Source organism: Cucumis sativus, chromosome 4 (assembly GCF_000004075.3).
Source record: "Cucumis sativus cultivar 9930 chromosome 4, Cucumber_9930_V3, whole genome shotgun sequence".
Classification (NCBI taxonomy): domain Eukaryota; kingdom Viridiplantae; phylum Streptophyta; class Magnoliopsida; order Cucurbitales; family Cucurbitaceae; genus Cucumis; species Cucumis sativus.
The window spans coordinates 5,796,143-5,818,803 of NC_026658.2; the positions used below are offsets into that span (position 1 = coordinate 5,796,143).

General features: G+C 34.5%; 3 protein-coding genes across 4 annotated transcripts; all 3 read left to right on the forward strand.

The window, feature by feature from the left end:
* The first annotated feature begins 590 nt into the window (after positions 1–590).
* On the forward strand, positions 591–14,859 carry LOC101211151 (probable LRR receptor-like serine/threonine-protein kinase At1g53430). 2 transcript variants are annotated; one of them, XM_004137260.3, is made up of 24 exons: positions 591–975; positions 4,066–4,234; positions 4,871–4,942; positions 5,087–5,155; positions 5,260–5,331; positions 5,395–5,466; positions 5,562–5,633; positions 5,718–5,789; positions 5,903–5,974; positions 6,060–6,131; positions 6,222–6,293; positions 10,123–10,200; positions 10,293–10,358; positions 10,554–10,613; positions 10,820–10,858; positions 10,947–10,996; positions 11,500–11,867; positions 12,037–12,235; positions 12,331–12,471; positions 12,563–12,681; positions 12,791–13,001; positions 13,099–13,336; positions 13,663–13,813; positions 14,110–14,859. In XM_004137260.3, exons 1-24 carry the CDS (start codon positions 867–869, stop codon positions 14,557–14,559), a joined length of 3,093 nt encoding a protein of 1,030 aa, XP_004137308.1. In that variant the 5' UTR covers positions 591–866; the 3' UTR covers positions 14,560–14,859. The 2 variants fall into 2 exon arrangements, with proteins under 2 accessions (XP_004137308.1, XP_011653302.1); XM_011655000.2 differs by lacking the exon at positions 591–975 and having other exon boundaries at positions 4,938–4,942.
* A 2,195-nt stretch (positions 14,860–17,054) lies between these two features.
* LOC101210902 (multiple organellar RNA editing factor 8, chloroplastic/mitochondrial) lies at positions 17,055–19,870 on the forward strand. Its single transcript, XM_031884309.1, has 4 exons — positions 17,055–17,519; positions 17,919–18,016; positions 18,114–18,179; positions 18,847–19,870. The coding sequence occupies exons 1-4, from the start codon at positions 17,119–17,121 to the stop codon at positions 19,578–19,580; spliced, it is 1,299 nt and encodes a 432-aa protein (XP_031740169.1). The 5' UTR covers positions 17,055–17,118; the 3' UTR covers positions 19,581–19,870.
* A 330-nt stretch (positions 19,871–20,200) lies between these two features.
* Positions 20,201–22,254, forward strand: LOC105435331 (multiple organellar RNA editing factor 8, chloroplastic/mitochondrial). Its single transcript, XM_011656007.2, has 3 exons — positions 20,201–20,379; positions 20,725–20,810; positions 21,366–22,254. Exons 1-3 carry the CDS (start codon positions 20,201–20,203, stop codon positions 21,983–21,985), a joined length of 885 nt encoding a protein of 294 aa, XP_011654309.2. The 3' UTR covers positions 21,986–22,254.
* Positions 22,255–22,661: the final 407 nt, after the last annotated feature.

Below are 22,661 nucleotides of genomic sequence, written 5' to 3' on the forward strand. Positions count from 1 at the left end.
TTTTTTGTTTGACAAATACCTCTTGTCACCAACAACTTTTCAAAAATGTATGCTACTTTTAAAATGTAAACACATAAAATGGACTGTTTTGGCCCATTTTTCTATTTGATGATCAAATTACAAAATGCTTCGTTAAAGAAAGAGAAAAAAAATGAACTTTGCTAAATATCGAAAATAATATAGAAAATCGAGAAATGGAAAAATAAATTTATTTAGAGGGCATTTGGTTAGCCATAAAAACTAAAAAATTAAGTTGAGTTCTAATAATTATAGAAAAGTTATCGGGGAAAGTTAACGAGAATAAAGATACGAGAAATGTAAGTATTTTGATAAAAAAAAAAAAAAGTGAATTGATGTTAATAACAAAATAGTAAACTTCTTTAATTATCGGTGAACCAGTCAAACGACGAAAGTGAATGTATAAAGTTTGGTAGTGTTTAAAATATAATATTTGGGAAAGGAAAAAGAAAAAGTATGGAGAAAACATTTGTTTATGTAATAATAATAAAAGAAAAGAAAAATTTGACATGGAGGATTTGCCATTTCATCATGTGGCCACTCACAATTATATTCACATAGCCTACGCCCAATAACTGTACCCTTACACACTTCCACATACCCCACTCTTTTGTTTTCTTTCAACTCTTCTTCTTCTTCTTCATCTTCTTCTTCCAATTGAATCCATGGAAATTTTGCACAAACACAGTTGGTTTCCTTTTCTGAGTTGAATTTCTTCTCTCTCTCTCTTTCACTTCTCAACTACTCTTCCTTCACTTTCAATCCCTTCGTTTCTTCTTCACCTTTTTCACCTTCACTTCAAATAACAAAACTCCCACTCCCTCTTCTTCTACCACTTGCGTCTCTATATGGATTTTCCAGGTTCTCTATTGATCAGGATTCTCGCCTTTTTTCTTCCGTGGATTTTGCTGTTCCAGGCATTTGGATCCGACGCTCAGCTTTTGCCTGAATCCGAAGGTACGCACGCTCATCCGCGGCCCCTTCCATTTCTTAAATTCTGCATGCCCTTTTATCTCTTCTCTTCTCTTCTCTCTACTACCTTTCTTGCTTCTGATATTCCTTTTAGGGGATTTGGTCTATTTTTGCTCTACGTATTTGGAGTTTCTAGCCGGAGAAACTCTAGGGAACGAGAAATTCGTAGAAATGAAGAGTCGGATAATTCTTCTCTTGTTTCTCTAATTCCTGAACTAACAGAGAGAGTGAGATTAAATTCCTTTCCCGGAATTTCAGATCCAATTTTTTTTTTTCATACATTATTTCTTTAATTGTTTTTCTTTCTCCTTTTTTGATCCATTTCTTTTCCCCTAAATTTTTGTTGCCACCACAAAATTGCTAAACTGCTGTAGGCAGTTTTTCTTAAAAAAAAATTAAAAATTCTTTCTCATCCTTGCTTGTTCAGATGGGCTTGAAGTTCTATCATTTTCTTTTTATGATAATTTTAATCACTAACTATTGTTATCATTATTATTTTTAAATTTTGGAGAACTAAAAAGGTCAAATTATTATTTTTTGACCAATACAATATAAAACATCAAAAAGTTTTGATATACGTGATTGCCTATACATCTCTTTTAGAGCTATCTTGGTCTTCCTTTCATTTTCTTATTAATTTCAAAATGGACCAAAATTATATATAACTAATCACAACTCTATGTCTCTCCAAATTGATATATTCTTATTTTATTATATAAAAATTAACTTCTTGTAAAAAATAATTAAATATTAGTTCATAAAATTTTATTATATATATAAATATTATTTTAACTGCTGTTATTTAAAAATTATTTAATGATTGAATGCTTCATTTATTTTAAATTATATCAAATTTTAAGCCTACAAGATTTAGCATTATGATTTTTCTAAAACAAAACTTAGAAATGGATAAAATAATTAATTGAATTGAAATCACAATAGAAATTAATTATTTTATATTATTTGAGTTATATTCACTATTAACTATAACATTTATAATTTTTTCAATTTGATATTTAATCTTTTAAATCTCATAAATATTCTCAATGGCATTATGTAAAAAACAAGATTAAAAATTTACATTAAAATTATTTTATGGATTTTCCTATTAAATGTATGTTGTATGTATACGTAACATCCATATAATATTTTGGTATATTATAATATTTAATATTTTACTAAATTGAGAAAATACGATATTTGGATACATTCTTACAAATATTTAAAATTATGTCACTATATTTAATGATTATCTGTCATATAGTCTATTCCAGTGATGTATTAACTTGTCTGTTATACTAATAAAAAAACAACTTAATAATATATAAACTCTTAATGGAAAAATTTTAGTTTTAATTTAATTTATATTTTTTTGTTCAATGAAATGTCCTTGTTAAAAATGTAATGAAATTGAGCCATGATGATCTATTTTGTTTGTTTTTCTCAAAGTTAATTAAAGGCTAAAAACTTTAAAGTTTCTGTAGAACACATTGGGTATTTAATTTGCAAACATGGGCCAGGTAGGCCCCGTGACCTCTGGCCGATTTCAAAACTTATCTAATCGTTTCACGTTAGATCTGACTTTTTCTACCCTCCATGTTTTATTTATTTTAATTAATGAAACAATATATATATAATATTCAAACAAAATTAGTATGGCTGGGAGAGTCTAGCAAGGAATATATTATTTTCTTCACTTTAGAAATAAAGAGAGAGAAAATAATTTTTTATCCATCATTATTTTCTTACTTTTATATAGGAGATTAGTTGAATGTCAAGGCATTGGTCTTCTCTCCATCATGTCATTTTTTTATATTTTGTTTTATGTAAAATGCTTTTTAAATTCGATTTCCTTATCAATGAATTATTGGACTCTAGTTGATATTTTTAATTCATATTCACCTGTTATGTTGGAGTGTATTGTTATCAATTATTAAGTTTAGAACTATAGGTAGATTTCGAAGCATATGTTTTTTGGACTAAACAATAAATGTTTTTCATTTGTTCTTAATTTTCAATGTCACTCCTAATTGTAGTGTAAATGCTTAATCTGTTTTCCATAAAAACCTTAAAAGGTCTTCTTAAAGTTTTTTTTTGAGTTATGAAAATAAAAGTTGACCTTAGTGTAGGAAAATTAAAAGCATATCTAATACTACTACAGTATGTAGTGTTCTGAAACCACGTGCATTTAAATTCTAGGTTTTTGTTCTTGTTTCCGGTAAATTATAGGGTTCTTAATTAGAGTGACATGTAACATGTGGAATAATGATAAAGAAAACAGTGATTAAAGTCGAGGTAAAATGAAAACCATTTTATATAATCGATCCCTAGACCACTTGGTTTGCAATTGTTCCAAAATACTTCTCATAAATGAGCATTAACTATTAAGCTCTGAGTTTGGTGAAAATCCAACAGCCCAGCTGGCTCAAGAATTCCACTAGCCAGTCACCAGTGGGTTTTAGTTGAGTAGTATTAAGTCCTCTGGAATTTGAACACCGCCAACTTCTGCAGTATTAATTGACTGACACGTTTCTTTTAACAACTTGTCTGAATAACCTTATCTTTATAGCTGCATTAATGTCTGTTTATTGACTTGATTAGGCTTTTGATATTACGAGTTGATTTGTAGGCTTTGACCTGACTCGTAGCTCCATTGGAGGATTGAATTTTGATAATTTTTGTTTTCTTGTTTTGTTCTATTATTTGATCTTTTTTAATGTTTCAACGTTCAAGTGGTGGGATATGGAAAATTAAATCAGCAGTTGAAATAACTTCCTTCCGATTCCATGTCATTGTTATCACCTATTATCTGGTCTACGTTTATTTGTCCAGTTAATTGTTAATCTACTTTTGTATCAAAACATTCATAACAATTCCAAAACGTTGACTATACTCTATTCCAATGACGGGCAATTTATAAGCTCACCATTTTATGAGGGGAAAAAACCTCTCTTTTTGATTGGGTGAACCGAATAAAATAACTTGTATGCGATTCTTTGATTCTGAACTAAGATAATTACAACCCTTCTTGGATCTGGATATTGATGCATTTTACCAAATGGTTTGTGTGTACAGTAAAAACCCTTCAAACAATATCTTCAAAACTAGAGAACTTAAGCTGGAATGTAACCCGGAGTTCTTGCATTCGAGGTGAAGGCTTTTCCAATCAAGCTTTTCAGGGGAACCAAATCTTGAGGAATATCTCATGCAATTGTACTTCCACTCTTTGTCATGTGACAATTGTGTAAGAAACTTGTTGCTTTTCGCCATTGATGTGCTTCTTATTTTATTCCTTTACTCACTTTTGGGCATCCCATTTCAAAAGTTTGCAGTAATATTTTTTCTGCTCTGAGTGCTCTCTGGTCCGCTCAAGTCTTAGTTACCATTTAAGAGAAATGAATTTCCCAGCATATAGTTTAGATTTCCATTTTACATAAGTTACGGGTAGACAGAAAGTTGGGAATCAAACCATGGTAAAGAAGAGTTTCCACAAGTTTCATAAATTTTTAATAATCTCATCTTAATTGTTCATTAATCCTTGATCCCGATTATTGGTAAACCAACTGTTCAAAATGGATTTCTGTTTAAAATTAATTATCAGAGTTGGAAGTACTAGAACTAAATTGTATTATTCTGGAAACAATATCATTTTTTTTACGCTTACAAATTATTTATAAACTAGATATTATTTTATAGCAGATTAAAAATTAGGTAATAATTGATATTAGATATTAGTGATCGCCAATGCTTGTAGAAAATCAGCTATGAACAACAGTTAATCTATAATCGGTATTAATTTCAAGGTACATTATTTTCCTTATCTGGTTTTATTGTCTAGGTTAACTGGAGATTTGATATCTTATTTTTTGTTATTTAACAGCCTGCTTAAGGGTCTCAATCTAACAGGAACTTTTCCAGCTGAATTTGGTAATCTTACTCATCTGCAGGAACTGTAAGTGCTGGAAACCATCTTTCTTTATTGTATTAAATACAAACGTTCAAATATTCCACTGACATTTGTAAGACTGGCACTCCTTTGACGGGTGATTGCAAGTTGAAGTATAGAATTCTGAGCGAAGTTTTTCTGATTAAACAGTGATCTTACTCGCAACCATATTAATGGCCAGCTACCCAGTAGCCTTGCCAATGCTCCTCTTGTCAAACTGTAAGTCAAATTTTGGATCTGATTGGATTTCCTTTGGCATTCTTTGTAGCTCATGATCACCAAATAATTGATAAGTTTGTTATATGTCTGCCGGTACCATGCAGTTCTCTCTTGGGAAACAGGCTAAACGGTTCAATTCCCAAGGAAATTGGTGAAATTGGCACCCTCGAAGAGCTGTAAGTGATGAAAAAGTATGTTTTGTGTAATTGAGTTAAGATTTGATGACACTTGAGTTGCAGGATCTTGGAAGACAACCAGCTAACTGGAAGTCTACCGGCCAGCCTTGGAAATCTGAACAGTTTGAGAAGACTGTGAGTTGCTTGTCCTTTAACTCTTTTTTTTTTTCTTTCCTGGGGAGGAAATTGCCATCTTCAAACTATGTATCAGCTGTTTCTTACCTCTGTAGGCTTCTGTCTGCAAACAACTTCACAGGAAAAATACCAGACTCATTTGGAAAGTTAACGAACTTGGTTGATTTGTAAGTAACCCATGTGAAAAAAATTAGCGTTTCATTTTTTCCATATCACTCTACAATTTCTGAGTTTTGAACTAATGTCTGCAGTAGAGTAGATGGGAATGGACTGTCTGGAAAGATTCCTGAATTTATTGGGAATTGGATCAACCTTGATAGACTGTGAGTAAATCTCATATCTACTTTGCAATAGCTGACCCGCATTAGATATCCAATGTGCACTTGTGCAGCTATAACCCGTTATCAAGAGATTCTTGAAACATTTCTTTTGCCAGGGATATGCAAGGAACATCGATGGAAAATCCCATTCCTTCTACAATATCTCAATTGAAGAACCTGACTCAATTGTGAGAATCTGTAAGCCTCTAGTTAGCACATGGATTACTCTAATTGTGTTGACTTTTTTGTTCCTGCGTGCAACTTGTTTGACAGGAGGATATCTGACTTGAAGGGATCCTTTATAAGTTTCCCCAATTTGACAGATATGATAAACATGAAAGAATTGTAAGTTGAATGTAACTTAGTTTGTTGTCTATATCTCAAAAAAGTGCACTTTTTAATTCCATTTCAATCCACATTTTCCTTTTCATGCAGGGTCCTGAGGAACTGTTTAATTAACGGTTCAATCCCTGAGTATATTGGAGAAATGAACAAATTATCTACCCTGTAAGTTCTTGGTGACCGATTCTTATGTACGCTGACAAGTACATCGTACTTTTTTTCCCTTCTAATTTTCAACTTTTCACCCATTAGTCAGATAATTCCCCAATTTTCACCTTAGAGTTTTCAGTTTCATTAAATTGAACCCTAAACTTGAATAAGCAGTAAAGTTGATAACTTGATACTTTATTGATACTAAATTAGCTGTGCATGAATTATGAACGAGCTAATAATTCACGTAACATTCAAGATAAAAATGACCCAATATCGTGTCACAGAAATGCCAAAACTCAACCATGAAAATACTTACCAGCCACAAAGTCAAATAAGTAAAAGAAACACTTAATTACAGCAACAAACTCCCGAATGTAGCTACAATGTACCTAGTACAAACAAAGTAGCCAAAAACCATAAAAGTTGTTTTGACCAGCAACAATTTTTTTTTAACTAATTCAGAGTATTAATTTACCATTTATTCAATTCATGATAGTGAAGGATTAGTATTCATATAACTGATGTTGGGGTAAAAGGAGAAAGAAAATTTATCCTATTTTGCCTCTCGTTTACTTCTGGGACCAAAACTTGATTCACTTTTCAAAGGAGTTTGGTTTTGTTAACAAATATAGCAACATTGAAGTATCCAATATCCATAATATGTCGTTTTTAAATTTCTGTAGAATTACGTTGAAAAATGTAAATAAATATCTAAAAATATCATAGATTTTATTTAGGTTAAGAAATTTTAATTTCATAAGAAAATAAAGGTTAAGGAATTCTTGAGAGTTCTTTAGATAAGGATGAGACTAAAAATATCTAGAATAGTTAGAATTTTAGAGAAATCTTTTGGCTTGGGCTCCAAGAATTTCATGACTATAAATAGAAGGTGTGATCCTTATTTGTGAACGAAGGAAGCCAAGAAAAGCAAAGCAAAGCGAGCAAACAAAGTAAGCAAATTAAGCAAAGAGAGGAAGAGAGTGAGTAAGAAACTTTGCATGCTTGGATGCACTTAGCCTTCTGGCAATTTGTCCCAACGTCTATGTCTTTGTGTCCCAACATCTATGTCTTTTCAATACGTCGACTTATTCTTCCATGGCTTTTCTCCGTTGGATATTTTGTGACGCTTCTTCATATGTTGTTGGTTGTCCAAACGTTGCATTTACATACCTAGAATTTGGTATTCTTTGTTTGGTTTATCTTTGTAACTATGTTTTTTATTATGTACTCCACTTTGCCAAGGATTTGTGTCCTTAATTCTTCTTCTTTGTCTTCGCCGTTTTCTTCTTCACCTTTTGGATTCTGTTGTAGTCTTATCTCATCTTTGGATCCTTCTTCAAAAGACCTCTCATCGTTAGGTGTCTTTTCTGATTCAAGTGCCTTCTATAATAATGCTTCATTTAACTGTATGACATTGTTCATCAATGGAATCAATGCTCTCTGTCATTGAGTGCCTTTGCTTATCCATGTAGGCGTCTTCTGCTAACATGATATAGATGAAATCCATTTCTCGTCCTTCCATCAATAGCTTGCCATTGACTTCCAAATCTTGGTAGACCTTGACACCATCTGGTCCGAACATGACAAATTTGCCTGTTGATGTCAATTGTGATATTGGTACTAAATTTTTCTGCATTTCAGGCACATAACACGTTTTCCGGTTCCACTTGATTGGAATTAGAACTGGGCTATTGGCAACTTTGAGTTGTTTGCAGTTACAACAACTTTGCTTCCTTTGTACTTTGTGCTTTGCAGGTTCCTCTTTATCTCCTGTCATATGGTTAGAGCATCTCGAATCAACAATCCAATCATTTTCATAATTTACCTATTCTGCATGGAGAGCTAACACTTAATTCTCCATTGCATTGGATGTCGATTGGGGGCTGGGATTTGTTGTTGCACAACATGCTTCTGCATCCCATTCTTCTTCACTAATGGACTGCATTGCTTTCTGCTATCTTCTTCTTTCAACGACTTTCTCTAGCATAGTGACCTATCTTTCCACAGTTGTAGCATTCACCCTTCTTTCTATGGCCATGTAGACGATCATTTTTACTAGCTCCCCCACTCGAGAGCCCTTTGGAGTCTCTTCAACTCCTTTTGAGGCTCTACTTTCTTTTGAAAATTTGAATGACCTTTTCTTTGCCCACTAAAAGAGAGTTTCTTCATTGTTGCTCTTTATTGTGACCGCTGACATTTGCTTAGCCAATACTTCATGACCAGCAAGCATATTTTCTAGGTCAATCAAGAAGGTTGGACTGCCCAACCTTGAATAGTAGAATTAAAACTTCTGTATTCTAGTTTAAGACCATGAATAATAATTCTTCTCATTCTTGATCCCGTAAGAGCTGAGGTAAGATCTAATTCAGAGATTTCACGGTAGAGTTTTTACCTTGGTGAAATATTGGTTGATAGTCCTCTCCCTTTGAGAGATTGATAGGAGCTTGTTTTCTAAAAACTGCAATCTTGCATTATTCTTCTCTGTGAAAAGTGAGGCAAACATGTCCCATGGCTTCTTTGGTGCTCCATAATACTAATGTGCTCCAACACTTCTTCATCAACCGTTTTTAATTGCTAACATGGCCTTACCTACCTTGATATTCCATTTTTTCAAAGCAACAACATTCTTAGGTGGATTTACTTCAGTGCCTTCTACAACATCCTACAAGTCTTGTCCTTGTAGGTATGACTTCATGCATGTGGACCATGTTTTGTAATTCTAAGTGCTAAGCTTCTTGATTCCTCCAACAACTTGAAGGTCTCCCATCATCATGTAATGATGAATCCACTCCACGATTAGTTGTGTGTCCCAGGCAACAAGCTTCACAGTCCCAAAGTGTGTACTTGATTTTCAAGAGCTTCAACACTACAGGCTAAGCTAGCTTGCCTCTAATACCACTTGTTGAAGAAATTGGCACAAAAGAAAGATATGCTCACTTGGAAGAAAGAAAGTTTTATTAAGAAAATTTACAAATGATGAACACTTTTGAGAACACTCACTCACTTTCACTCAAAGTTTCTTACTAACTCTCTTTCTCTCTTCCTCTCTTCCTCTCTTTGCTTACTTTGCTTCGTTTGGTTCACAAACGAGGATCACACCTCCTATTTATAGGCATCAATTCCTTGGAGCCCAAGCCAAGGATTTCTCTAGAATTCTAACCATTGCAAATATTCTTAGTCATCTTTATCTAAAGAAACTCTCTAGAATTCCTTAACCTAAATAAAATCTAGGATATTTCTAGATTTTTTTCTTTTAGTTATCTATTTACATCTTTCAACATAATTTTAGAGAAATCTAATTTACATACTAATGACATATTATGGACACTTCAAGACTCTTCTAGACTAGTTAGTGTTGCTAGATATTTTAACATGTGATCCTCATTTGTGAACCAAGCAAAGTAAACAAAGAGAGGAAGAAAGAAAGAGAGTATGTGAGAAACTTTGGGTGAAAATGATTAAGTGTTTTGATAGGGAAAGAGTGCTCTCTCCAAAAGTGTCAATCCTTTGTAAATTTTCTTAATAAAAGTTTCCTTTCTTCCAAGTGAGTGTCTCTTTCTTTTGTGCCAATTTCTTCACTAGGTTTTTCCTTCCATCCTAAACCCTAGAAGGCCTTTTGAGCTTCGAGTTGAAATGAATCTTATAATGTGCTTTATCAGGACCAATAATAATAATCATAATAAAGAAGCAGGAAATCAGGCTTTCTAAACCCCGAGTCCTAATTTTTCTTCTCTTTTGGGCCATATTATTACTTCCATGAGTTGGAAATGTTTATTTCATATTTAGAAATCTAGAGCAGTTTTTTCTTCTTTTCGTGCCTTTTATGCCCTCCTTTTTGTAGGGATCTAAGCTTCAACCATTTAAATGGTGACATTCCTGAGACATTTCAGAATCTGATGAAGAGAAAGATAGACTTCATGTAAGTAGATAATTGGAGACTGTCACTTTGGTTTCAGTGTATTATTTGTACACCTCCATCAACAACTAATTATCAGAACATACTTGATACAGGTTTCTGACAAACAACTCATTGAGTGGTGAAGTGCCCGGTTGGATCTTGAGTAGCAAAAAGAACATGTAAGTATACTGTATAACCATGCATTGATTCCAATGGGCTGTGAAGAATTTTGAACCTATAGTATCATGATCTTTTCAAACCCTTATTTATTTATTTATTTTTGCATTGATCTGATGTAAAAATGCTTGGAAATTTGAATTTTTTGTTTTGCACTATACATTAATATTTATGATATAAATGTTGGGTTGTTGCAGAGATTTGTCTTACAACAATTTTTCAGGGTCTACTCTTGCTAGTTGCCAACAATCACCTGTGTAAGCTTCTACACTCTTTTTTTTATAAAAGGAAACATAACTTTTCATTGATAAAATAAAAAGAGACTAATGCTCAAAGATACAATAACCTTCAAGAAGATAGATAAATTACTCCAAAGAGAGCTAGAAAAAAAGTTACTAACATTTCCTATTCTGGAGAAGCTGATGTTTGAATGCTTTTTGTTTTCCTTTTTTTTCTACTACAGGAACTTGATTGCAAGTTATCCACCGGCCACAAATCATCAGTAAGAAATGAAGATAGTTTTGCTCTCCCTTTCTTCATCGTGTGTCGAACTTGATTGAAATGACATGATCAAATTTTCTTACATGCAGAGTTCCTTGGTGCCTCAAGAAAGACCTTCCATGCTCAGGAAAAGCTGAATGTAAGTAGATCAATATCTAGATTTTATGGTCTGTTATGGAATTGAACTCACCTGTTTAATGATTTTATGGTTTCTAGGGACTTGTTCCAATATAAAAATTTGTGGATAAAAAGAATTGAATTTGTATTTTCAAATGTTAATTTTATTTTGTAGCAACGAATTGAATTTTAGACTAGTTTTATGATTTTACTACTGAAAACCAGTTTATTGAAACATGTTACTGATGAGTTGTATTTGGTAGTAACCATCTATGAAATGTTTATTTATGTACACTTTTATCTGTAACTTTAGTAGTTTAGTTTATAATTTTTAAAAGTTTAAAAAGAGGGTAAATAGTAAAGCAAGAATAGGGGGTTAACAGGTTTTGAAAACAAGATTGAGTTGAGAACAATTTTCAGAATCATACTTAACCAAACTTTGGGAAAAAGAAAGCTTAGTTAATTGTTATGTCATGGATGGTTGTTTGAGTATTTGGTTATAAATTGTGCTCATTACAACTGCAGATCATTCCTTATTTATTAATTGTGGAGGAACTAGAGTGACGGCTGATGGGCATGATTATGAAGAGGACTTAACTACAGAAGGCAAGTCAAATTTCTTTTCTGTTTCAGAAAAATGGGCTTATAGCAGTACAGGAGTTTTTCTGGGTGATGAAAATGCTGACTATTTAGCTACAAATAAGTTCGGGCTGAATGTGAGTGGTCCACGCTATTATCAAAATGCCCGACTTTCCCCTCTCTCCCTAAAATATTATGGCCTTTGCTTGCGAAGCGGAAGCTACAATGTGAAGCTCCACTTTGCTGAAATTATGTACTCGAATGATCAAACTTTTAGCAGCCTGGGAAAGCGTATATTTGATATCTCAATTCAAGTGAGTATGCAGTCAGTTTATGACACTACAATACATTATAGAGTCTACTAGTGTATGTGTTTCATTTATTCGATGAACTAGTTGTTTTCCAAACTTCTAGATTTAGCTTAGATATGAATGATCATGGAATAAGAATTTCAGTTGTTCATTGGCTGGGCTACATCTACAGGGAAAACTAGTGAAGAAGGATTTCAATATTGTGGATGCAGCTGGGGGAGTTGGTAAGAACTTCACAGTGGAAGATAAAAATGTTCTTGTCAATGGCAGTACCCTTGAGATTAATCTATATTGGGCTGGTAAAGGAACCACAGCAGTGCCAGACAGAGGAGTTTATGGTCCCCTTATTTCTGCTATCACAGTTACACCAAGTAAGTTCTTTCTTGCACTTTTAAATGGTCTTTCCCCCCTTTTTGGATTTTATGTACAATTTCTTCCAATTGAAATCAATGATTATTTTTGCTAGACTTTAAAATCAATGAGGGAGGACTATCATCTGGAGCACTTGCCGGCATCATAGTTTCTTCATTTTTAGTAGTCATCATATTGGTCCTAGTATTTCTTTGGATGACAGGTTACATATGTAAGAAGGAAGACCTAGCTAATGGTAACGTAGTTTACTGTTTAAACATATTGGTAGTATATATTTCTTTCAACTAAGGCATTAAAACAAATTTCTTATTTTTCTCTTGCTATAGAACTTTCTGGCATAGATTTACAAACGGGTCATTTTACCTTGAAACAAATTAAAGCTGCCACCAACAATTTTGATCCTAAAAGTAAAATAGGCGAAGGTGGATTTGGGCCTGTCTACAAGGTAACTGAATGCATTTTTGTTCTTTTGTATGTGAGGGGATAATGTAGCAAATTTTGTTCCAACCTGAAACTCTTATGAACTTGAGACTATCTTCTTTGGTCAAGGGTAGGGTGTATTATCAGATGGTGCTTTGATTGCCGTGAAGCAACTCTCCTCGAAATCGAAGCAAGGGAGCCGTGAGTTTGTTACTGAGATTGGCATGATATCTGCATTGCAACACCCAAACCTTGTTAAGCTCTATGGCTGCTGCGTTGAGGGAAACCAATTGTTGCTTGTATATGAATATATGGAAAACAATAGTCTTGCTCGTGCACTTTTCGGTAATTTCATGAATGGCATCTTTGGTTTAGTGAATTTCATCATTTAGATTGGTGTGGCCAACTAAATCTCGGCTCACTTGCTTCTTATTGACTCAAGGTCGAGAGGAACAGCGGCTACACCTTGACTGGCGAACAAGGAAGAAGATATGCTTGGAGATAGCTAGGGGATTAGCTTACCTTCATGAAGAATCAAGGTTGAAAATTGTTCATAGAGACATAAAGGCCACAAATGTGCTGCTCGATAAAGATCTTAACGCTAAGATTTCTGATTTTGGTTTGGCTAAGCTTGATGAAGAGGAAAACACCCACATCAGTACACGAATTGCTGGAACCATGTACTTTTTCTCTCTTTTTGTTCATGTGCGTGCATGCATAAACTTACATACGTCTGTAACTCCTGAGCATGCATGTTTATAACAAAACATCTTATGGTCAATTGAAGTGTCCAGATCACATGCATTTAAACTGCAGGGTCTTGTTAGTTGTTTTTGTTTAAAATGATTTATTTTAGGGTCACTTGATCAAAAATTTTGTTCACTGAGAGTCAGAATTCTATTTGCACTAGACCTAGTTAACATCATTAAACATTCAATAATCAATTCAACAGGTTTGTTGGAGGACACTGTTAAGCATTTTTGTTTTGCTTCTTGGTAATTTTCAGTGGTTATATGGCACCTGAGTATGCAATGAGAGGATACTTGACCGACAAGGCAGATGTTTACAGCTTTGGAATAGTTGCCTTAGAGATAGTTAGCGGGAAAAGTAACACAAATTACAGGCCGAAAGAAGAGTTTGTTTATCTTCTTGATTGGGTATTTGCTACTCACTACTTATCATATCTTTCTTTTCACATTGTTTTAATGTTCTGAATTTTCGCTTGGATGTTTTGGTGAAAAAATGCTGATTTGCTTTTGGAAAGTTGGATAATAAAGAATTCACCTTGGTACAAGTATTTATTGCATTCCTTGTATGTCTCAATTCTCATTACACTATAAATGGAGAGACAAAGAAGTTCTGGTAGAAGTATGTTTAGAGATGATTTTTTAGACCTGTTGAAGTGAGAGGGCATGAGATGAGAAACTAACTGTTTTGTGTTTGGTACTTGAAGGCCTATGTATTGGAAGAGCAAGGTAATCTTCTAGAACTAGCAGATCCAGATCTTGGTTCAAATTACTCATCAGAGGAAGCAATGAGGATGCTGAACGTAGCTCTCTTATGCACCAACCCATCTCCGACTCTCAGACCAACCATGTCTTCTGTGGTGAGTATGCTTGAAGGTAAGATTGCAGTCCAAGCACCGATCATCAAGCGCACTTCTTCCGGCCAAGATCCAAGGTTTAGAGCCTTCGAGAAGCTCTCACACGACAGTCGATCGCAGATTTCAAGCTCAACCGTTTCTCTAGATGCTGAGCCTCAAAAAAGCATGTTAATGGATGGGCCATGTCCCGATTCTTCAGTGACTATTGACACCAATGGGAATAATCACTACCATTCTGCATCGAGTGATCCCCTTGAGAATCATCGTCGTGTGGATAACTTGAAGGATTCAGCTAATTAATTCAACCAAAAGAAATTGTTATTTGCTTATTTTTTGCAGGCTATGTGTTAATTGAAGTGACTTATGATTCTTTGTACAAAGGTAAGATAATGCTCTCCGGAATTTGTTCTTTTTGGCAACACACTTGTGTGCATTCTGCAGCATACCATGTTGAACTTCAGCCGTCTCTTGGTAGAACAAATGTACTGTAAACAAATTAAATTATATTGCAAAATTTGATCATTGTAAGATGTATGTATCTATATGTATGTATATATATATCATATTTCACTACATGTGAGAATTCTCATTAACTATCTATTGTTGGTCTTCACCCAAGAGTACTTTGCATTGAATCTTAAGAATTGACTTCTGCCTAAATTTTAACACTGCTGATTTATATTTTAAATTTTGCATCAATTTATGTACTTTCAACCTTGTCACAATTTAGTTACTATTTTGATTAATCTTGTTAAATTTAATTGTTAATTTTGATTATTGTTACTACTTTGGTTGGCTAATTTTATTTAAAATACAAAATTTAACAAAAAAATATTATTTTCATATAATTATAATTAAATAATAAACCACGCCACATGCAAAACAAGGTGGCACGCCCTCCATCTAGTCGTAGGAAGTGGCATTTGGGGCAGGGTGTGACACTTATATAATAAGTTGTTGGCCTAATATGCATAAGTGATCCAACATGCAAAATAGCATGTCACCATATAAATGTAGAAAGCTTTAACTCTCGTAAGCACCATGGTTTAGCAATTAATTGCAAACATTTTATAGTTAATGTAAGAATACGAGCTACAAGATGTTCAATAGTACTTATCCCAATGGACATACAATAGTTATCAAAAGCTTATAATGTAAATTCACCAGAATTATCAAGTCGAATATTTTTAATTGTATAATTAGAAAACTATGCTCTTAACTTAATTGTTTGAGCAAGTAATATTGCAAATGCAAGATTTTGACTTGATAATAAGTACACATGCGACCATCCATTGTGTCTATTAATACCATGAAATACTTGAATGATCTACTTGGTGGGCTAATAAGATCACATATGTCACCATGAATTTGTTTTAGAAATATAATTCAATTCCCACTTAGCGGATGATAGTATAATTATTAGTTTTCCTTGAAAGCAAGTATCACGTAATAATTAATTATGTTGAAGAATCCGCTGGCTCTCTAATGGATGTCTATGTGAACTTTTCAATAATTATTCTCATCATTAGATCCAGGATGATTCAATATATGATGCCAAATTGAAAGTATATCTAGATTTATGAACTTTAGGTTCATTGTTGGATATGCAACACATATGTCTTAATTATTCATATAAGAATATAGTATAATTCAAAGATAAAACAAACAACTTTTCTAATACAAAGATATGTTATTTCATTATTTCATCTAGTCTCAATATGATAACAATTGCAACGTATATCTTTAAAGCTTAGTATATTTTTTTTATTAACTAGAGACAAATGCATTATCAATTGTGAATTTTGTTTCTCTAGACAAAATAATATTTTTTTTTTCAAAACTTGATATTGTATTGTTTTTGCTTCTAGTATTGTCAGTTAAAAAAGAAAATTTTACTTGTCAATATTGTATACGTATTTTCACTCTTTGTCAGACATATAATATTATTTGTTTGCTTTTTTTAGTTATTTAACATAAGAAAATTATTCATGTTTTCTCATTAAACAAAATAATTACAACGAGAGAAACAAAACTTAGAATATATATATATAATATAATATAAAGAGATAAAAATCATTATTATATAATCACAAAAGAAACACTTGTTATTTCTCAAATATGTCAATCTTCTCTTCGTAAGATTCAAAACTTTACCACATCCAAATTTATTCGGTTGGATGAGCCAAATATATTATTAATATGATATACAAAATTTGCTTCCACATTTTTCTCTTCTTACAGAGATTTTCTTATGAGATATATAGTTATTTCCTGTGGTTCTTTTCAAGTTTGGATGATTATAATAACCAATCATAAAAAGTAATTATTTCTTCATTTATTACTATTATAACCTCAATTACAATAGTCAAATTCACAACATTCATTTCAGAAAATGAAATTGTTCTAGTTGGTCAATATTTATAATTTTCATCCACTATTTAATAAATGAGAAAAACTCAAATTTTCTTCCATTTTTCCAAATTTGATGGATTTCTCTCCAATCTTTTCTCCTCTTACAAAAACCACAAAATCCCACTGTTTATAGAACTCGTGCTGGCTAGTAAGACATTAAATTTGTACAAATATGTGACATATGGGATAACACGTACGAATACGTATGATCCTAGATGAGATGGACATCCATTTATTCTAAATATTTATGACATTACACATATTTTTCAAAATTTTATTATAAATATATATAATTTAGTATTTTAAAGATCATTTTCGATTTTGTAATTTTTTGAGAAAAAAAAAGAATTTAGAATTTCAATAATATATATGTAATGAGCAACAAGCTTTCTTTTTAAAGAGTGAATAAGCCCTATCAAAACCCTAGGCTTTGTTTCGTCTTCTCCCATGGCGACTCACCTCTTTTCTCGCTCTCTCCCCAAAACCCTAATCTGGACGTCTACGTTCTCTCGTTCCTTTCTCACTGCCACCGGAGCCGCCATCTCCGCCTCTTCCCCTTCCTCTTCCTCCCTTATCCGCCGCCTCCGTCCCCTCGCTGCTATACTCGCCGCTGATTTCAGATGTCACTCTGCGGCTCCCAGCCTGAGAGACTTCTCTACCCGTGCCACTTCTTCGTCTCTCAATGATCCCAATCCTAACTGGTCTAATCGCCCACCCAAGGAGACCATTTTGCTTGATGGCTGTGATTTTGAACACTGGCTCGTTGTCATGGAGAAGCCTGATGAACAACTCACCAGGGATGAGATTATCGACAGCTATATCAAAACGCTTGCCATGGTTGTCGGAAGGTTAATTCTTGTTTTCGTCGATTGTATTGAATCTCTCTGTCTTTCCTCCCACGTTTGGCTACTCTTCTGATGATTGGACTTAATCGTGTCTCTTTTGTTATTTTAGTCTTTCATTTTTTTAATTGCTGCTGAAGAAAAATATGAAGAGAAGAAATTTGGGTTTTGTGTTATCTACGGAAACATTTCCACATGGGAAATTTCTTAGTTTTTCTCCAATGGTTGAGACATTTCTCACGCGACTTAAATATATGCGAGGATTCTGGCATGTACTATTTTCTGTATCCGTTCCTTCTCTAAAGGATAATCATGATGTTTATCGATCTGCGATAAATAGTATTTGTAGTCGTTCGGGTCCTTGATTTTTACTGCATTTTCTTATTTGGTTTCTTATTCCTACAGTGAGGAAGAAGCTAGAATGAAGATATACTCTGTTTCAACCAGATGCTACTTTGCATTTGGGTGCCTTGTTTCTGAAGAGCTTTCTTACAAAATCAAAGGTAAACTTTTTCGTCTTGTTTTCTGTTTCGTTGTGTTAGTCTTGGTTATTTCTTTATTTTGTATTGATCATACGGAGTTGTACCTGTTTCTCCTCAGAGCTGCCTAAGGTTCGTTGGGTCCTTCCTGATTCATATTTGGACGTTAAGAATAAAGATTATGGAGGTAATTCCTTATCTCATTAAGTATGCAAGTGATCATTTTACCTCTTTCAGTGTCTACTTTTACTGTTTCTATCGCATACTCACCCTTTAGTTCTAAATGAATATTCCTCGTCTGGAGGCAGATCGCGTCCAGAATAACACGTTTTTATGCTAAAATGTTAACTAGACTTGTTCTCTCTCTCTCTCTCTCCCCCCTCTTTTTTTGTTTACTTTTTTTAAGAAGTTTATTTAAATTTAAAGCTGCTAGAAACTATAATTTTTTTTATGTCATAAGATTTTATACATGATACGTTGTTCCCAGAAAAGAAGTTAAAATATGTCATTCTAAGTTAGTAAGTAGCTTTTCTCTTTACAAAAATGAAGACTATAGAGGAGATAGGATGTTGTTAGATACTTGCTTGAAGAGTTGAAGCTCTTGTACGATAGTTTAGGATCCTGACCCATTCAGGTCATATTCTTAAGATGTTAGAAAACTAAAAAAATTGTCTGATTGTAATGCACTCTTGAGCAGATTGTCGTATTTCTTGCAAACAATTAGGGGTCAATTTAGAAGCCAGTATCTTTTTTGTTGTAGCGTCTCCCTTACTTGTTGGGAAACTCAGCAAATAGTATTGTGCTGGTTCACAAACTGTCATCTGATTTTCTGTGTATGTTTTTCCGTTTGGCAGGGGAGCCTTTTATAGATGGACAAGCTGTTCCGTATGACCCAAAGTACCACGAGGAATGGATTAGAAACAATGCTAGAGCAAATGAGAGGAATAAGCGCAATGATAGGCCCCGCAATACTGATAGGTCAAGAAACTTTGAGAGGAGGAGGGAAAACATGCAAAATAGAGATTTTCCAAATCCTGCAACTGGACCTAACATGAGTGCACCAGCTCCAGGTGGTATGCCTCCCAACAACTTTAATCCCAGCATGCCTCCTCACAACCGCCAAGGCGATTATCCAGGAGGACCACCACCTCCGAACAATTTTAACAGACCACCACCGCCACCACCGCACAACTACAGCGGACCACCACCACCACCACCACACAACTTCAGCGGACCACCACCACCACCACCACACAACTTCAGCGGACCACCACCACCACCACCGCACAACTTCAACGGACCACCACCACCACCACCGCACAACTTCAACGGACCACCACCACCACCGTACAACTTCAACGGGCCACCACCTCCTCCACCAAACAACTTCAACGGACCACCACCTCCTCCACCGAACAACTTCAACGGACCACCACCACGCAACTATGCTTCAGCATCACCAAATCACGGAGGAGGAGGAGGAGGAGCACCCCACAACTATGGGGGGCCACAGGAAAACAACTATTGGGGAGCACAGCAGCCAAACAACTATGGTGGACCTTCAAACTCTGGCCGGGGACCTGCATAGAACAACTACTATGAAGGGGTAAAAAAAGGCTAATGGTGGTGGATGGTCTAATATGTGCATAAAAATCAAGAAGAATAGTCTAGGCGGTCAGGGTAGTCTAACGGTGGTGGCTGGTCACTGCATTTTCGTTTTGGTGCTACAAACGATGAGTTTAATTTTGCTTTATGAGTCGGCATTTGTTTAAAATCTGTTTAAGTCTTGTGTACAATTTAATATATTCATGAGATGGTGTATCGTTTATAATGTTGTCTTTGTTCTGAAGTTGGCAATGATATTGTCTCTTTTGGCCATATCTCTTTTAAGCTTGCAACATACATGTGTATTTAATGTATGTGTAGTTAAAATAAAGTCAGAGATGTAAAATTATTTAATAATTTTAAAATGGATCAAAATTATAAGTAAATTCATACCAAGAGAAAGGAAGGAAAGACAAAAGAAAAATAGATCCTCCTTATATTTATGAAAATTTATATTAGGAATGAATTTAATTTTACGTTTTAAAAATATAATAATAAATATTTAATTATTATATTAGCAAAAGCAAATCTTTAAACCCTTAAACCCTTTCAAAACCCTTTTTCTTTTTTCATTTTTTGTCTTTTTTGTTTCAACCTTCTCCCATGGCGACTCAGCTCTTCTCTTTGTTTTCACGTTCCTTTCTCACTCCACCGGAGTCCCCCATCTCCGTCTCTTCTCACTCCTCTTCCTCCCTTCTCCGCCGCCTCCCTCCCCTCGCTGCTATACTCACCGCTGATTTCCCGTCACTCTGCTGCACCGAGCGTGAGGAACTTCTCTACCCGTTCCACTTCTTCGTCTATCAAAGATCCCAATCCTAACTGGTCTAATCGACCACTCATGGAGACCATATTGCTTGATGGCTGTGATTTTGAACACTGGCTCGTTGTCATGGAGAACAACTCACGAGGGATGAGATTATCGACAGCTATATAAAAACGCTTGCCATTGTTGTCTGAAGGTAAATTCTCATTTTCGTATATTGTATTGAATCTCTCTCTCTCTCTTTCCTCCCAACGTTGGGCTATCCTGAATCTGATGATTGCATTTATTCGTGTCTCTTCTGTGTCTTTTTTTCTTCGTTGTGTTGTTCTTGGCTATGTCTTTGTTTTGTATTGATGATATGAAGCTGTACCTTTTCCTCTTCAGAGCTGCCTAAGGTTCGTTGGGTCTTACCTGATTCATACTTGGACGTTAAGAATAAAGATTACGGAGGTTATTCCTGACCCCATTAAGTATGCAAATAATCATTTTATCTCTTTCGGTGTCTAATTTTACAGTCCTCACTCTTTAGTTTTGAAAAGAGGTCAGTCGTTCTGAAGAAGGCTTTATTTCAATTTAAAGCTACTAGAAGTTAAAATTTTCATAATATCATATGTCTTGTTCATTATACATTTTTCTCAGAAAAGAAGTTTGAAATACGTCATTCAAAGATAGTAAGTAGCTTTTCTCTTTACAAAAATGTAGACTATTGAGGGGATAGAATGTTAGCTACTTACTTGAAAAGTTGAAGCTCTTGTATTGTATGATGGTTGAGGATCCTGACTCATTCAGGTCACATTCCTAAGATGATAGAAAGTTTAAAAACTTATCTAAGATTGCAATGCACTCTTGAGCAGACTGTCAATGCACTCTTAATTTGAAAGCCAGTATCTTTTTGTTGTAGTGTCTCCCTTGTTTTGGTTCACTTAAGGCTACAACTATTTTACCTTATTTTGGTGTTGTACAGAACTGTTATCTGACTTTCCGTGTATTTTTTCCCTTTGGCAGGGGGGCCTTTTATAAACGGACAAGCTGCTCCATATGACTCGAAGTACCACGAAGAATGGATTAGAAACAATGCTAAAGCAAATAGTAGGCGTGATGTTAATGGTAGGCGCAATTTCGATAGGTCAAGAAACTTTGAGAAGAGGGAAAACATGCAGAATGGAGAATTTCCAAATAATGTTTCAGCGAGTCAACCTACTGGACCGAAATTGAGTCCACCAGCTCCAAGTAGTACACCCCTCCCAACAACTTTAGTCCTAGCATGCCTCCTCACAACCATGCTGGAATACCCCAAGGCAACTATCCGGGAGGATATCCGAACAATTTTAACAGACCACTGCCTCCGCCACCACCATACAACTTCAACAGCCCACCACCACCTCCTCACAACTTTAACAGGCCACCACCGCAAAACAACTTTAACGGACCACCACCACCATCAAACCCTGGGGGAGCACCGCCAAAGCAACTATTGGGGTGCACCACAGCCAAACTTCAGCAGGCCGCCTGCACAGAACAACTGTGGAGGGATGCAACCTAACGCTGGTGGATGGTCTAATAATGTGCATAACAATCAACAAGAATGGTCGCCAACTGGTCAGGGAAGTCTCAAACTTACGTAATTCATTGATTTTTTTGAATTTAGTTGCTGCTTGGTTCAAACCTCAAATTCTACTAGTCGCTGGTCGCCGAGTGTTCGTTCTGGTGCTTACAAGCGGTCGAGTTTAGTTTTACTTTTTGGAGTAGGCATATGCTTTGGTGTTCTAAATGCAAGTATAGTTTAAAATATTCGTGAGATGTAATTAATTCATAATGTCTCCTTTACTATTGATATTTTTAATGATGTGTCTGATTTTTTGTTTTTAAGAAAATGCACTTCACGTTTTACTGTTGATTTTTTTTTAAATTTCGAGATTATTATTAGAATTAGTACTCTATTTGATTGATGGTAATTCATTTGGAGCTTTATAATATATATTTCCAAGGTGACGGTAGATAGGGATGTTGAATAGGAAATTTTGACATCAACAAAAATTTATCGGATCATTTGTTACCTAAAGCGTAAATAATTGAATTTGAAACTAATTAAAAAATTGATATGTCTCAAATTCAAATTGAAAACCTAAATTAGTCAAGTTAATGCTACATCAAATTAATTATTTTTAGGTTGCTAAATTCAATTGAACTAAAAAATAAGCTTAATTGAGCTGAAGAGTATGGATTTGGTTCATAGACCAACTAGACTCAAGCCTATAAAGTTCACCAATATTCTAAGCCCATAAAGTCCCTAAAGTCCAC

Coding starts and splice junctions, on each gene's coding strand:
- LOC101210902 (XM_031884309.1), top strand. CDS start 17,119: ATGGCGACTCACCTCTTTTCTCGCTCTCTCCCCAAAACCCTAATCTGG. Junction 18,017..18,113: donor GCTTTCTTACAAAATCAAAG/GTAAACTTTTTC, acceptor GTTTCTCCTCAG/AGCTGCCTAAGGTTCGTTGG. Junction 18,180..18,846: donor TAAGAATAAAGATTATGGAG/GTAATTCCTTAT, acceptor TCCGTTTGGCAG/GGGAGCCTTTTATAGATGGA.
- LOC101211151 (XM_004137260.3), top strand. CDS start 867: ATGGATTTTCCAGGTTCTCTATTGATCAGGATTCTCGCCTTTTTTCTT. Junction 5,975..6,059: donor TTGAAGAACCTGACTCAATT/GTGAGAATCTGT, acceptor CTTGTTTGACAG/GAGGATATCTGACTTGAAGG. Junction 10,859..10,946: donor CCACCGGCCACAAATCATCA/GTAAGAAATGAA, acceptor TCTTACATGCAG/AGTTCCTTGGTGCCTCAAGA.
- LOC105435331 (XM_011656007.2), top strand. CDS start 20,201: ATGGCGACTCAGCTCTTCTCTTTGTTTTCACGTTCCTTTCTCACTCCA. Junction 20,380..20,724: donor CGTGAGGAACTTCTCTACCC/GTTCCACTTCTT, acceptor GATGATATGAAG/CTGTACCTTTTCCTCTTCAG. Junction 20,811..21,365: donor TAAGAATAAAGATTACGGAG/GTTATTCCTGAC, acceptor TCCCTTTGGCAG/GGGGGCCTTTTATAAACGGA.